Consider the following 15,563-nt stretch of genomic DNA (forward strand, 5'->3'; position numbering starts at 1 on the left):
TATTGCAGCGTATGAACGCTGTTACAGGCCGCGCCTGGCCCTTTAAGAAGAATTGCATTGTGGGACGTTGAGTGTCTGTCTCTCTCTCTCTCTCTCTCTCTCTCTCTCTCTCTCTCTCTCTCTGTCTCTCTCTCTTCCCTCGCTTGTCCATCTACACCGCCCATTGTTTACTGCATCCTGATTGGCTGTAGACTATTGTCAATCAATCTCCCTCATGCTGCCCTGCGTGTCTCCTGTGTCATCGCTAGCTAGCTTGCTTGCTTGCTAGCTTGTAAATGAATCTTCGGTTCGAAGGAGGACTGCAGAAATAATGTTTTACCAAGGATACAAAAATGCTACAGTACAGCGGAACGACGAAAAGGCACGGTCTCTGGAGAAAAAATACGTGAGTGACTTAATAATTTCATGTGTCCTACCTGTAGGTTGATCATTAAAATTCGAAGGAAGGTTTGAATTTGTGTTTAGACAAGAGAGAAATGTGATAAAATGTTAATGCCTGTCTGAGAAACGTGTTTGGCAGTCCATGAACACACCATAGTTGCTGTGAGATGTAAATTTGAGAGCGCACCAGTTTATAATCCTGGCGCGCTGCGAGAGGCCTTGCTTATGCATCTCAACAATCCCAAAGCATTCAAAGAGAGAAAGCGTTTTTGCCTTTGCCATCAAGACATCATGACAGTGTGAATACAGCGTTTATCACGGGGGATAGGTTCCCAAAATAGCCTGCAATGAGTGAAATATGCGAAGTATCCAATTTCTTTTTACAATTATTATATATGTTGTAAGGCTGTAAAACTCACCGTACACTTTGTACACTCTTCTCAGACAGGCATTAACATTTTCTCACATTTCTCTCTTGTTTAAACACCCTCAAAGTTCAAATTTCATTAGAATTCTAATGATCAATCAACCTACTAGGTTGGACACAAGAAATGATTAAGTGACTCACGTGTATTTCACTCCTCTGACCTCTGCCTCTTCATCCTGGCGCCGCTCCGCTGAAGTGTTTTTGTTTGTCCTTGTTCAAACATATTGCTCCTGTCGTCGTATTTTCCTCCTCCTCGTCCTCCTCTTTGAACCGAAGATTTGTTTAGTGCGTAATGGCGCCCTACAGCCGCAACTTCCGCCTTCCTTCTGCATGTCAAACTTTTTGTGCGATGGGGGCTTTGTTGGGAAGAACACTTGGAAACATACAGCGTTCAGTCACACTGTGAGCTTCTTCTTCTTCTTCTTCTGTTGTTTATTGCTCACACGGTTAGCTTGTTTGCTAGCGATGACCACAACAGGAGACTGCACGAAGGAGATTGGCTGTAGACCATTGTCAGTCAATCAGGACGCAGAAGCCAACGGGCAGTGCAGACAGAAGGGAGAGAGAGAGACACAACCTCGTGCTAAAGCGCAGAACTACAATACGCAACTTCCCACAATGCCATCCTTCTTAAACAGCCAGGCTGGGCCTGGAACAGTGGTCATACACTGTAAAAAAAAACAATTTTTGCAGTCTAAAACTTCCTCAAAAAATGTTGTCTCACCCCCATTTCTTCTTTTGCAACACTGCGACATGTCAATTATTGCAATTTTTCACCTGGTCTTAAAATGTGGATCTCCAGAGCAGCGACAACTTCTTATAACCTGCGATATATGAAATATGTGCTTGCACACGGCGAGTGATCGCATGGTTCCTCCTGCAGGTGATGAAGACGTACCACATGTACCACACAGAGAGCATCAGCGCCGAGAGCAAGCTGAAGGACGCTGAGAAGCAAGAGGAGAAGCAGTTCAGCAAGTCGGGAGATCTCAACGTCAACCTGCTGCGCCACGAGGACCGCCAGCCCCGACGCAGCACTGTCAGAAAGATTGAGAAGATGAAAGAGAAGGTGTGTGTGTTCACAAGCTGTGGTTTCATAGCATCTTCGTCACATCTTCTTATTAATGTGTTTTATATATCCTGCATGTCTTCTGTGTACAGTGGGAGTGACTTAATGTAGGTATTATATATATTCATGCTGAACGACTAGATGGGACAGCTCTAGTCTGACTAGATAGGACAAGTAGATGGGAAAGTATGCAATTTCACCTAATTATTAACCGCAAATAATGTGCCGTTGCCGAGTGTCTGTGCTGTCTAGTAGTGATCCGCAGAGTAACCATGTAATACACTTCCATATCAGTAGGTGGCAGCAGGTAGCTAATTGCTTTGTACAGGCAAAATAATCAATGCATGGATGCGTCAGATGGCGGTGACAGTGGCATTGTGGCTAACGAAACAGTGATGGACAAGTTTTTGAAAAGGAAAGATGCTAACTCTGAAGTGCACCTTGGAAAAAATTCAAACCCAGATGAAGGCCCAAGTATGAGTGGAGGTCAAAAGAAAGCAAAGACAGATAACTGAAGCAAAATCTCTTGCGCGAGGCAATACTAGCTGTCTTTCATTTGGATTTACTTTCACAGGGGATGCAAGGAAATGACTACGTTGTGCTTGGTGTGTGGTGGAAAGATATCCAACAATGCTCTGGTCCCAAGTAAGCTTAAACGCCATCTCCATAAGAATTGTTGAGGAAGAGCGTCGTGTGTGTCTTTTTCTTACTGATTCCTGCCAGGATATTAGCTGTGTTCATCCAAACAGGCCCAGGTTTCACGCTGTGATTACAAATGTGAATGATTCTAAAATACTTCTTATTTTGGTTTATTTGATTCCTACACTGACACGGTGATGAGAACAACTTTATACTGTCAATGTAGGCCACAGAGTTCATTTGTTAGCATTTTCGGCTGGTGGTGTGCCTCGGGGTTTTTTCAATTAATAAAATGTGCACGGTGCAAAAAAGGTTGAAAAACACTGCTTGAGGGGATAAATACGTTGGGTCTTGCACCAAGTTCTCGGACTAGAGCTGTCCCATCTAGTCAGACTAGTGCTGTCCTACCTAGTCACTGAGCATGAACTGATGAAGCCTGCCCGGATGAGAGTCTTCTAAGACAACCTGAACTGTCCAGTTGCGATGGATTCAGTGCCCTGAGAATGCAATGACTTGGATGAATGAGGATGCTCACAGACGCGGTTGTACACATACTGTATGATGAAATAGTCAAAAATGAAACCATAACTTCCTTGGACTTGGTAAAAAAAATTCCAAGTCCAATTTATGAGAGAGATATGAGCTGCAGTTGACAATCCAATCTACCGTGAGCAGAAGTGCAGAACTCACTGCTCCCCGCTGCACATTTTTAACATTTCACAGCAGAGGAATTTCCTCATGCAAGTGAAATTCCCTTTTATACTTCAGGTGCAGGAAATCAAAAGGCTTGGAGGATGACAGCATTTCTGATTTATACGGCACGGCGCGTGCTTGGGAATTGAACACTATTTATAACACAGCGTAGCAAGGAACTTTCTCCCCCACGTGGTTCCCCCCCGTTTCCAAGCTATATTGATGTTGTCTCTGCCTCTGGAAGCGAAGGAGGACCATGGGTACTGTGTATGTGTGCATCACACTGGCTTGATGACGTGAATGGAGCGCAACAAGTGCACGCTGACCAAAAAGGGGTTTCCTGATTGGAATCAGCCAAACGTAATGAAGTAGTTTGTAGCTTTTAGGACAGTACAGTCGTCACTCGCTCCCTCACACTATTGCGGTTTTCCAAACATTAATTAATTAGTACATGATTCTTTTCTCTGATATTTAAAGTGTCCCTGACATGATTCATCAGCTTGGCTTCAAATATGTTATATATTGTTTGTAATTATGTTTGACATTGTTACATTTTTTTAAAGCAAACAGTAAATTCTCAAAAATTACATTTATAGGTCATGGCGCCAGAGTACTGTCAGTCAAACATGGCAGTGTACAAGACAGAGGATGTTTACAGTCATTTTAGCGAAGATTTGAGTGATGTGTCAATAGTGTTTGAGGAGGGAGAAACATTTGGAAATGAAATAGAGAACTTGCAGAACACGGACTTAAGCCTTGAGACATGGAGATGAAGATTGGTCACCTTCAAAACACGGAATGGGAAGTGTAAATGACTCTGGAGTTGCTCATTCTTCAATTATTGTTTTAAATCGGCTTCTTAATGAGCATAAAGGGCTTTTTACTGTACTTTCAAGCCAAATGCTTCTTGTGAAGGTGTTCCTTCATAGCAGTCAGCAGTGAAATGATGACTGCAAAGAACAGAACTCAAGGTGGGCGTCCATCTGTTTCTCGTTCTCTGCACTTGCTTTGTCCATTTTTGTCTTAAACCTTTGTCTTTTGGAAAACAAAACACACTTGCAGTGTCGCTCAGATACTTTTGCTACTTTATCGTTCAATCAAAAATATAACAATGTAGAAGATATTTACAAACAATATACCGTATAACATTTTTAAGCAAAGTAGAATCGTGTCAGGGACACTTTAAGTTTTTATTTGCCTCATTTGCATCTTCATTCCGCCTGCATTCCGCTATCAAAACACCTCCAAAAACTTCCATCAAGGTTTTTGGTTTTCATATCCATGCTGTGAGCATGTAGTAACAGGGACATGATAACATGTAATACTTGCACTATTTTTCTGTACTTTGGTCATTTTAAGCATTAACAGAACTTCCTTGCTGGGTGCATTGATTTCATCAATTTGTAGGCAGAATACGTGCATCCCATCATGTGCATTCTTAGCTGCCTCTTTTTTAGCCGTTTTTATATCTTTAGAACGCACAGAAAACAGAAAGATGTGTTCATGTCAGATAAGGATTCTGGATGATGTGCAAATTGCCCCAAAAAAGTGCACTTTTCCTTTAAGGAGAACACACACTGCAGCAAGCTTTACTTCCGTGAACACACGGAAATGCGAGAAATGCACTTCCTGGATGCTTTGCCGTCACATTAACTCATTCAATCCCAGCCCTTTTTCAAAAGACAACCGACAACCGACAATCAGTTCCTGACTAAAAAAGAGAGAAAAGCAGCTTTTTGTGAAAAGATAAATTTCAGGCATAACTTTCACTTTGACACAAATATGTTTTGCTTTTGTGACAGCTCAAATACCTAAACATCTATACCAACATAAACAACACAAAAAAGGGTTGTTTCACATCAAAATAACAATTTATGTACAAATATAACACCATGAACTATTTACAATTTTCACATTTACAACTAAACTGCGCGTGTGCGTGTGCATGCATTAAAATTTCCCTACAATGCGTAACCTTCTGCACGCTGCTACGCTCTCTCGCTTCCTCCTTCCTGTCATGTGTGATATGTCGTTAACATGATCCCTGAGCTCTTATCAAATGCACTTCTGCCACCTTGTGGCCGTTCTTATGGCTTAAAAATGCTCTGAAATGTTACTGCATTAGTGGAGAGTTGCATCATCACCTTTTTTTGCCTCTTGTGCACAAAAACGTCGAATAAATACGTTGTTTATAAAAACCTATTATTACATCTTTGGTATCGAATGAGTTAACACGTGGCATTTTTTTGGTAATATGATTGACCACATAAAAAAATCGGATTTTAACAAAACAAATCCAAATTGGACGTCATACCCTGCAGTGTGAATGTAGCCATGATGAGCCAAACCCACAGCACGCACGCTCATTCACGTGCGCTACAAAGACGGGTCCTTCATTTAATGCGAATGCTTCTAATAATCAGAGCCACTCGGAAAAAAGACCTGCAAATAATCCACAAAGCCAGGGAAATTGCAGTGAGACAGCAGAAAAGAAGTGATGGGACAAGCAAATGGAATGCTGAGTGTGAGTGTGAGTCCTTTTGTGTGTGTGTGTGTGTGTGTGTGTGTGTGTGTGTGTGTGTGTGTGTGTGTGTGAATGGCACTTCATTAGGCACAACCTCATGAAATCCAGTACAAAATTTTGGACGTTCTGCATTTGCACAGAAGTAGAAGCAGCTCTTTTAGATATGTTGTGGTTACGGTGAGTGTTAATGCCGGTGGTTGTTTGCCGGCGTTCCGTTTGGAGTCTCCCGAGTGTTGAGAAACACTCATGACTAAACACCAGCCTGTCTGCGCCGCTTAACACATCTCGAGGCAGCTTCTTTTGGAGTCTTTCCAAACTTCCCAAGCTTCCCAAAGCTGCAGCTGCCACACACACACACACACACACACACACACACACACACAAACAGATGTGTGTTTTGTCCCTTCATCTGTGTTGTGTCTTCTTCTCTGCAGAGGCAAGCAAAGTACTCTGAAAATAAGCTGAAGTGCACCAAAGCCCGCAACGACTACTTGCTGAACCTGGCAGCAACAAACGCAGTGGTGGCCAAATACTACATCCACGACGTCTCCGATATGATCGATGTAAGCATGCGCTCCACCACGTGCGTTTGCTTGGATGCATGCAGCTGTGTCTACACCGTGGCTTTCCTCGCCCATCTGCTTCCTGCGGAATATGCACAAGCAGACGCTGTCAGAGATGTGTTACTGTAACGGATGTGCCACAGCCAGCGTAGCCGTGCGCCAGAACGTTAAGTAAACCTCAAAATCCGCGCTAGTCAGTGACATTAACGCAGGGGTGTCCAAAGTGCGTCCCGCGGCTGCATTTTTTTTAGTAGCCCACAGCACATTGTAAAAATATAATTTTAAAAACGAAAAAAATACTGCACAACCACAGCAAAAATGGACAAATCTGCAGTCATTTTACAAAATAAAGTCAAAATATTATGAGAAAAAAGTTGTAATCTAACAAGAAAAAGTTCACGGGAATAACGTAATATTATGAGGAAAAGTAATGTCATTTTTGTAGCAAAACCTTGAAATCTGATTTTTAATAAGTAAGTTGTAATATTATGAGTAACAAACAAAGTAACAAATAAAGTTGTTATTTTTGGAAAATAAGGTTGCAGAAACCATTTTAATGGTACGAAAATCAAGTGAAAACATTATGGGAATGAAGTCATAATTATGAGAAGAAAATTGGCAAGAAGAATGTTTAAATATTTCAGGGGAAAAAAACAAGAAAGAAATTGAAAAAACATTTTACAAGAGTAAAGCCAACATATTATGGGAATAAATTAATACATTCATAATTACAAGAAGACAATTGAAATAGTTGGAACATTAAAAAAAAAACAGCTGCAATTTTACGATGAAAATTAACTAATTCATAGTTCATAGTTTGGGAATAAAGTCATAATTCCAAAAATAAAATTGACAAGAAGAAAGTCGAAATAGTTGGAAAATAAAAAAAAAAAAAACAGCAGAAATAAACAGAAAAAACAGCTATAATTATACGAGAATAAAGTTCAAATATTATGGGAACAAAGTCATGATTGCAGGAAGAAAATTGATAAGAAGGAAGCTAAAATTGTTGGAAAACAAAAATAAAACAATAGCAGAAATGTGCTGCAATTTTATGAGAATAAATTAAAAATATTATGGGATTGAAATTGAAACAAATTGACATGAAGAAAGTTGAAATAGTTGGGAAAAAAATACAACAGCAAAAGTCCAAATATTAAGAAAAAAAGTTGTATTCTAAGGGGGAAAAAACAGAATAAACTCGTAAAATTAAGAGGAAAAATGTCATTTCAGTAGCATAGAGTTGAAATATTAAAGAAAAAATAAGGCACTTTTTAAAATGGTAATATTAGAATATTTGTCATGGTTTTGTAATATTGTAAATATGATATTTGTGTAAAATAAGCATCCACATCATTTCAAGACTGGAGCAGTTGAAGCCAACATGATTCAGTTCTTGTTCTGACAAGGAAGACAACACAGAAAGGAAAGGAAACAGTGCTTGGATGCAAATGTGTTCAATCATGCTTACTCCATCTGCTGCAGCCGAGTTGCGTGTTCTCACTCAGATGGCTTATTTAAAAAAGAAAAAATTCTGGAGTCTTTCATTTGAGTGACTTATTGAGGCTGCAGCAAAGCAAAGAGATGCTTTTGTCGCGCTAACGAGCGCTAAAGAACGTGTGCTTAGTGATTGACGCAGCCGTCAGTCGCCTCCAGCTCCTCTAAACCTCCTCGTGCTAATTAGCTTACTTCAACAACAGCAGAAATGGAAAAAAAGCTGGAATTTTACGAGAATAAAGTCGTAATTACAAGAAGGAAATTGACAAGAAGAAAGTTGAAATAGTTGGGGAAAAAAAAAACAGCAGAAATGGAAAAACAGCTGGAATTTCACAAGAATAAAATCAAAGTATTACAAAAAAAGTCGTATTCTAATGAGAAAAAAGTCTTAATTTTACGAGAATAAACTCAATGTAATAAAATGATGTCATTTTAGTAGCATAGAATTGAAACATTAAAGAAATAATAAGTTATCTGTTAAAAATGGAAATAGTATGAAAAAAGTCATATTATGGAAATAAAATAATAATACTACAAAAATAACATTTTCAAAGATTATTTAAGAAGACATTTGAAATTTTTGTAATTATCCCATTTTAGAAGCTCAAACTAGAAGGAGACGTCATTTCGGGATTACAAAGAAAGTTATTCCATCTGCATAATGATGTCTTTTTCCCTGCAATAAATGAAGTATTTTCTTTCCTCTCGCAGTGCTGTGACCTGGGCTACCACGCCAGCTTGGCGCGGACCTTCAGGACGTACTTGTCCGCAGAGTACAACCTGGAGACATCTCGCCACGAGGGACTAGATGTCATCGAGAACGCGGTGGACAACCTGGACTCTCGCAGCGACAAGCACAAGCTCATGGATATGCATAACCAGGTGTTCTGCCCCCCCATGCGCTTTGAGTACCTGCCACACATGGGAGATGAGGTAAGAGGACTTTAGGGCTTATTTATTCATTCATTCATTCATTCCCTGTTCAGAGTCATGGCTGAGTTGGAGCTTAATCCCATGGGCGAGAGGCGGGGGCCGCTCTAGTCTTGTCACCAATGAGATACACTTATTCACTGCTAAGTCCGCCCGTTTAGCTTGATGCCGGCCATGTTTTTCAACCAATCTTGCTCACATTTAGCACACATGTACTCGGCAGTCCCCTAAGGGTGTGTACCAAATTCTGTAGCGAGTCGGCTAAACAGCATACAATTACAGTGGGCTTTGTGAACAGTCTTCAGAAATTTCTAAAGTCATCCAACCAATGGAGTCAGACTTTGGGGTTTAATAACAGGGCCACCATGTGGTGTTATTGGTCATAACTACATGTCCAACGTGCACTTTAGAGGAATTTATTAAGGCATTTACATGAAGGAAATGATGCAGTTAGCAGTAGAACATAAGTAAGTTTCAGGAAAATATCAGTTCCAAACTAAAAAAGGGAGAAAACCATCTTTTTGTGTAAAGATACATTTCAAGTGTAACTTTCACTTTGAAAAAATATTTATTGCTTTTGTGACAGCCAAAGTATCTAAACACCTATACCACAACATAAACAACACAAAAAGGGCTTATTTTACATCAAAATAACAATTTATTTACAAATATAACACCCTGAACTATTTCCAATTGTGTGCATGCGTGTGCGTGTGCATGCGCACGTGTGAATGAGTTAAAATTACAGTGCGTAATCTTCTGCGTGCTGCACTCCTCCACGCTCTCTCACTTCCTCCTTCCTGCCATGTGTGATTTTTCCGTCCACATGATCTCTACCGAGCTCTTATCAAATGCACTTCTGCCACCTTGGGGCCGTTTTTATGGCTTAAAATTGCTCTGACGCAAAATGCATTAGTGGGGAGTCGCGTAATCCCCTCTCTGAACCTCTCATGGAAAAAAACGTAAAAGACGTAGACGTAGACGTTGCCGGGATTGGGCGTTGGTGTTTATAGAAATGTATAACTACGTCTTTGGTATTGAATGAGATGAGACACGTAACTACATGTCCAAGGTGCATTTTAGAGGAATTTATTAAGCCATTTTATGAAGGAAGTGATGAAGACCATAACTGCATGCATACAAATAATCCATAAATTAAAATGAAATATAAAAATTGTTGTAAATAAGACCACAAAAACAGATATTTCATGTATAACTGCACAATGATGACTAAAATGTTGCTCAATTTTACTTAAAAAAAGAGTGAAAAAACAAAGTCAGACATTGGTTGTATATTACATATTTTATCTGCGAGCCACCCAGGATGACTCCGTGACCCACCACCAATGTAAACCATACCAAACCCTACTCAGGAGACCCCCCCTTCACTCTGACGTACATTTTTAGGACAACCGACTGTATAAGCAGGAGTAAACTTTAATAATAATCTGCTCCTCCTCCTCCTTAGGTGTGCCAGGTGAGTGCCCAGCAGCCCGTCCAGACTGAGCTCCTGATGCGCTACCATCAGCTGCAGTCTCGCTTGGCGACGCTCAAGATTGAGAATGAGGAGGTGAGGATTTATGGCGGCTTTGTGTTGTCTGCTCCCACCTCCCTCCCCACCACCACCACGCCAACACCATCCCTGAGAAAAAAAAAAAAGGCCTGTCTGGTGTTCCCTGGAGCCAAGGAGCCAAGGAGCCAAGGAGCCAAGGAGCGAGGCCACCACATCACCATCTGGCCTCATTGCAATTACTCTCCGGCGGCCCCAGCACTGCAGGAGCAGACAATTTATTTAGTGCCTTGTCACAGTGCCAGCATGTTGGTGTTTTCGATGTGAAAGTGTGTGTTATGACGATGACGCAAAAGGCTTTCTCGTCAAAACGCAGCAGACACAAAGGTGCAAATGGAGGTGATAGTAAAGCGCGGTCCGTTAACCTCGCTAGTGCTGTCTTCTGTTATAGGCAATAGCGGACAAGCGGCGCTATAAGTGAAAGTGAGCTTTATTGGTCTATGCCCTGCTAAAAAAATATGTATGCATTCGCACTCACCCATTTTAATGTTATGATTTCAGCTGCAGTGCAATTCAGATGTGATCTTGCCCTTGAAAATAAGGTCACCTATCATTGTGCCAGCTATAGAGGAGAAAATATTTGACATCTGCTTTCCCTTTTCCACGTTCCTCGCTCCCTGCAGGTGAGAAAGACCTTGGACGCCACCATGCAAACGCTGCAGGACATGCTGACGGTGGAGGATTTTGACGTGTCAGATGCCTTCCAGCATAGCCGCTCCACCGAGTCCATCAAGTCCGTCGCCTCCGAGTCCTACATGAGCAAGCTGAACGTAGCAAAGAGGAGGGCCAACCAACAGGAGACTGAAATGTTCTACTTATCGGTGAGTCCATCACTATCATATTTCCATTAAAGGGATGCTATGCAACTCGCTTTACTCATCATTTCAAAGTACTGATTGCACAAAATAATCAGTAATCCCTCATTTAGTTCCGTGAAGTTGGATTCCTTGTATATAAATTGAATATTTTTGTAGTTAGAGCATAGAAAACGTGTTTACAACCTTCTAAATACGCTTTTAAATATTATTAGAGCCCTCTAGACATGAAATAACACTCCTTTGCTCACCTTTTACTCAATATGGTAGACATATGAGACATCCATCCATCCATTTTCTATGCCGCTTGTCCTCTCTAGAGTCACGGAGGCACACTGGAGCCTATCCCACACTCTGGACTGGTCACCAGCCAATAGCGGGGCACATATATGTACAAACAACCATTCACACTGACATTCATACCTATTGGCAATTTAGAGTCTACAATTAACCTAACATGCATGGTTTTGGAATGTGGGAGGAAGCCGGAGTGCCCGGAGAAAACAAAAATAAGGTGTAAGACAGAAATAAGACATAATATAGACTCACACATGTTAGCGTGGGGAGAGCTCTTTGTTGCTCTTCCTTTTCTGTACAGTACACTACTTTTGTCTCATCAGTGTTACTGACACCTTGTGACCAGTTTAGAATACTACCTATAACATGTCTTTGAATGCGTCTTCTGAATGCCTTATATTTGTATTTGACTTCATTTGGCCATTTTTATGTTTGAAATGCTTTATTTAGGCACAGAATGAGTCAAATTTTCTTAATATGCAATTAAAAAAAATAAATAAATTAAAAACTCATGAAGCCGCGAAATTCAAAGCGCAACGTGGCGACGGTATATTTTTTACAATGACAAATGAAACCACATAAAAATAGTCACACAAAAGGAGTCTCAGAGATTAGGTTATGATTCGCTATACATTCAATAACAGCTGATAGCTAAACTTGTCCAGATTGCTATCATTACCTGACAACAAATAACTTGTGTGCATGTGTTACGTCAAGCAGGAAGCAGCGGGATATAATGCTTGCGTACAGCGCCCTGTAGGCTGCTGGAGGAACCCGCTGAATCGAGTTCCTTTAAAGCCGCAAATGTATCACATTTAGATTGGGATTTTTGTGTCTGAGCAGGTTTAAAAACACCGCTCACTCGTTGTCTCCTTAATTTCTCGTCTTAGAAATTCAAGGAGTACCTGAATGGCAGCAACCTCATCATTAAGCTGCAAGCCAAGCATGACTTGCTGAAACAAACCCTTGGCGAAGGTAAGTATTCTCGTCTCTGGAGCTGTTTGAGCTTTTTATTTTATCTGAATGCCGTGTGCCTCACCGAGCATCTCCCCCCTCGCTATCTGTGCAATCTCTGCCTTCAGGGTTAAACAGCGGGCGCAGGTCTTATCTAATTATAGGCAGAAGCTGGAAAGCTGGAACTTTTTTTTTAACAGCTGGAAAGTCGGTCTATACATTTTTCAAATGGTGTTAGAAGTGGGATGGTGACCCATGAAGCCATCAGTTTGTTGAGTGATAGTTCCACAAAAGAGGGAGGTAGTGTGACGGTATGCGTCAAAGATCCTAGCTGCTGCGGTCAGGCTATACATTTTCCATATGGTGTCAGAAGTGGGATGGTGAGCCGAAAGGCCATTATTTGTTTGTGTGATAGTTTCTCGCAAGAGGGCGTTAGTGCCGCGGTATATGCCAAAGATCCTTGCTGCTGTGGTCAGTCTATACATTTTTCTAATGGTATCAGAAGTGGAATGGAGAGCCATGAAGTCATCAGTTGGTTGAGTGATAGTCCCTAAAAGAAGGAGGTAGTGTGATAGTATCTGCCAAAGATCTTTGTTGATGTGGTCAGTCTATGGGATTTTCAAATGGTGTCAGAAGTGGGATGGTGAGCCAAATGGCCGTCAGCTGATCGTGTGATGATACCTAAAAGAGGGAGGTAGTGTGACGGTATGGGCCAAAGATCTCTACTACTGTGGTCAGTTTAGTTTTTCAAATGGTGTCAGAAGTGAGAGGAAACCATTTGAGTGAAGCCATGCAAGGTGTGCCTCGTTGGAAGTACCCTTTGGAATTTGTGAAGCCGATGCAATAGAGATGTATTTGAATTATTGGAACAGGGCATCTACCATGCCGTGCCTTGGTAAAAATTCAGGTTTAGGATACTGTTCTTCCGATTTAGAAGCTGGATGGTCAGCCATGAGGTCATACGTGCTTTGCTTAGTTGGTAGGACCCCTTTGGAACTTGAATGCGGATGATTAAAATGGGGATCTAATTACAATGTCTGCCCTTGGTTCAATTCCAGGTAATACAGTATATAATACTACTCCTCAGATTTGGTGCATGGCGAGCTGTGAGGCCGCGTGTGGTTTGCCTCATTGGAAGATACCCGCTTGGAACTTGTATACTTTGTGCAATAGAGCTGGGTGTGGAAGACTGGAATAAGGTACCTGTGTAAGCGAGCTAACTACCGCGCCTGCACTGGGTCCAAAACCATTTGGCGTCAGAAGCGGGATGGCCTTCCATGCGTGCGTTTCCAACTTAGAAGCACCCTTGGGACTTGTGTATGTGGCCACAGCTGCGTCAGCTATGTAAATAGTGTGACATCATTCGCCTTTCTGGCACCGTACCGCTGAGGCTGGTACCACCAATATTGGAGGGGGGTCTGAAGGCAAAACATAACCATTTTGCTTGTGGATTTCTTCTCGTCGCTGCCTTATCTTCTTTGTTTATATGGCCCAACCACAGGGGGTGGTCTATTAAAACAAAGAAAGCGCCTTCCTGCCCCTCCCGTCCCCATGGGTGCCCTGGTCACCTCAGCCGTGAACATTTTACGCTCAATCAATCAGAAGGACCAGCCTCATCTCTGCAGCTGCTCCTGCATCAGGGTCTCTCTTAATGGCCCGCCACGTCAGGCATTTATATCCCACGTCTTACCTGACAACATATTCTGCGCGTGTGCCTTTTTTGAGCTCTACGGCAAACAACCGACCCTCATGTTATACTGTAGCTCCCATCCGTCTTTGGGAATATTTGTTTACCTCCATGACAGCGCGGCGGCAGCAGAGAGTACGGACGCGGCATATGGCGCCTCCAGGTACCACCCGTGTTTAATTATTCAGGTGATCAATCAGGGCTGCGTGGTGCTCATTAGCTCGCCGCTTGTGTGAGAGCGTGTCATCGGGTACAAGATGGAAGTGCTGAGTGCCACATGGCGCCTAATGAAACCATCATGTCGCGCATTGCTGCGGTACATGATAGAAGCAGCATGTATTGCCCCTCTTAAGAATCGCAATTCAGTAGGTACACTTGCAATATTTTTCAAATGTTTTCCACTCTCATGTAGTGAAAAATATTGCATTTTAGGAACACCTCTCCATGTTTCCCACGACATTTAAAGAGAAAACTGGCCCCTCGGGATATTCTTTGTCATAAAAGCGACTCACGACAAATCTAGTGAAGACACGAAGCACATACAGTATCGCTCTTCTCAACAAACAGCGTGGGCCGCGTCCCCATCGAAAGCACAGTTGTGTTTGAATAAAACGACAAAAGGAAGAGACAGAATAAAGTTCATGTGTTGTTGTAAACAGACAGGTTTTGACTTTTTGCAAATGTGTCATGGCCAATTATGCTAATTTGATGACGACGTCCTGACAGTAATCCCTTGTTTATCGCCGTTAATTGCTTCCAGACCCGACCGTGACAAGTGAATTTCTGGAAGTAGGATCCCTTATTTATAAAACAAACATTTTTGTAGTTAGAGCATAGAAAAATAGTTAACAACCTTCTAAATACAGTTTTTAACATTATTAATGCCCTTTAGACATGTAATAACACCCCTATAGTCACCTTTACATTCCTATTACCCAATATAGTCGACATAATAAGAGAAAACAGGACATAAATAAGACATAATATAGACCAGGGATGTCCAAACTTTTTCCAGCGAAGGCCATAGTGAAAAATAACAGGATGCAACTTTGCCACTGTGATATTTTGTAAAGCAACACATGTCGATAAGCTAAGAAGTTGTTTATATTTCAAGAAAAAACTGCATATCAGCTTTGTGATATACAGTAGGTGAAAATGCCTGTTATTAGTATCAACTTCACTCTTTTTTCTCCATTTTTCTTTTGTTTTTTTTTTACTTATCAAATATTTTACTTCCATATTTTTTGTAAATTTCTTCTGGTAATATTTGTTTATTGTTCCCATAATATTTTGACTTTATTCCCATAATATTATAACTTTTTTTCCCCAGCCTAATTTTTTGTTTTGTTTGTTTGTCATAATATTAGGACTTCCTTCAACATTTTGACTCTACGCTACTGATATGACATTATTTTTCCCCACAATATTATGAGTTTATTCTTGCAAAATTGCAGCTTTTCTTCTTGTTAGAGTATGACTTTTTTCTCTTCATCTTTTGACTTCATTCTTGGAAAATT

At 41.2% G+C, this 15,563-nt stretch overlaps 1 protein-coding gene across 5 annotated transcripts in view; it reads left to right on the plus strand.

The window, feature by feature from the left end:
- The window catches only part of srgap3 (SLIT-ROBO Rho GTPase activating protein 3), a 96,812-nt gene that overhangs the window by 55,231 nt on the left and 26,018 nt on the right, over window positions 1-15,563 (plus strand). For all 5 annotated transcript variants that reach the window (XR_008572200.1, XR_008572201.1, XM_054784040.1 and 2 more), the window contains exons 5-10: window positions 1,692-1,877; window positions 6,168-6,296; window positions 8,505-8,726; window positions 10,192-10,293; window positions 10,917-11,114; window positions 12,296-12,380. Coding sequence is in view for 3 of the 5 variants with exons in the window: in XM_054784040.1 (XP_054640015.1) it covers window positions 1,692-1,877; window positions 6,168-6,296; window positions 8,505-8,726; window positions 10,192-10,293; window positions 10,917-11,114; window positions 12,296-12,380 (922 nt within the window). In the remaining 2 variants the exon portion in view is untranslated. The remainder of the gene's footprint in view (window positions 1-1,691; window positions 1,878-6,167; window positions 6,297-8,504; window positions 8,727-10,191; window positions 10,294-10,916; window positions 11,115-12,295; window positions 12,381-15,563) is intronic.

The sequence above is a fragment of the Dunckerocampus dactyliophorus genome, chromosome 8 (genome assembly GCF_027744805.1).
Source record: "Dunckerocampus dactyliophorus isolate RoL2022-P2 chromosome 8, RoL_Ddac_1.1, whole genome shotgun sequence".
NCBI lineage: Eukaryota > Metazoa > Chordata > Actinopteri > Syngnathiformes > Syngnathidae > Dunckerocampus > Dunckerocampus dactyliophorus.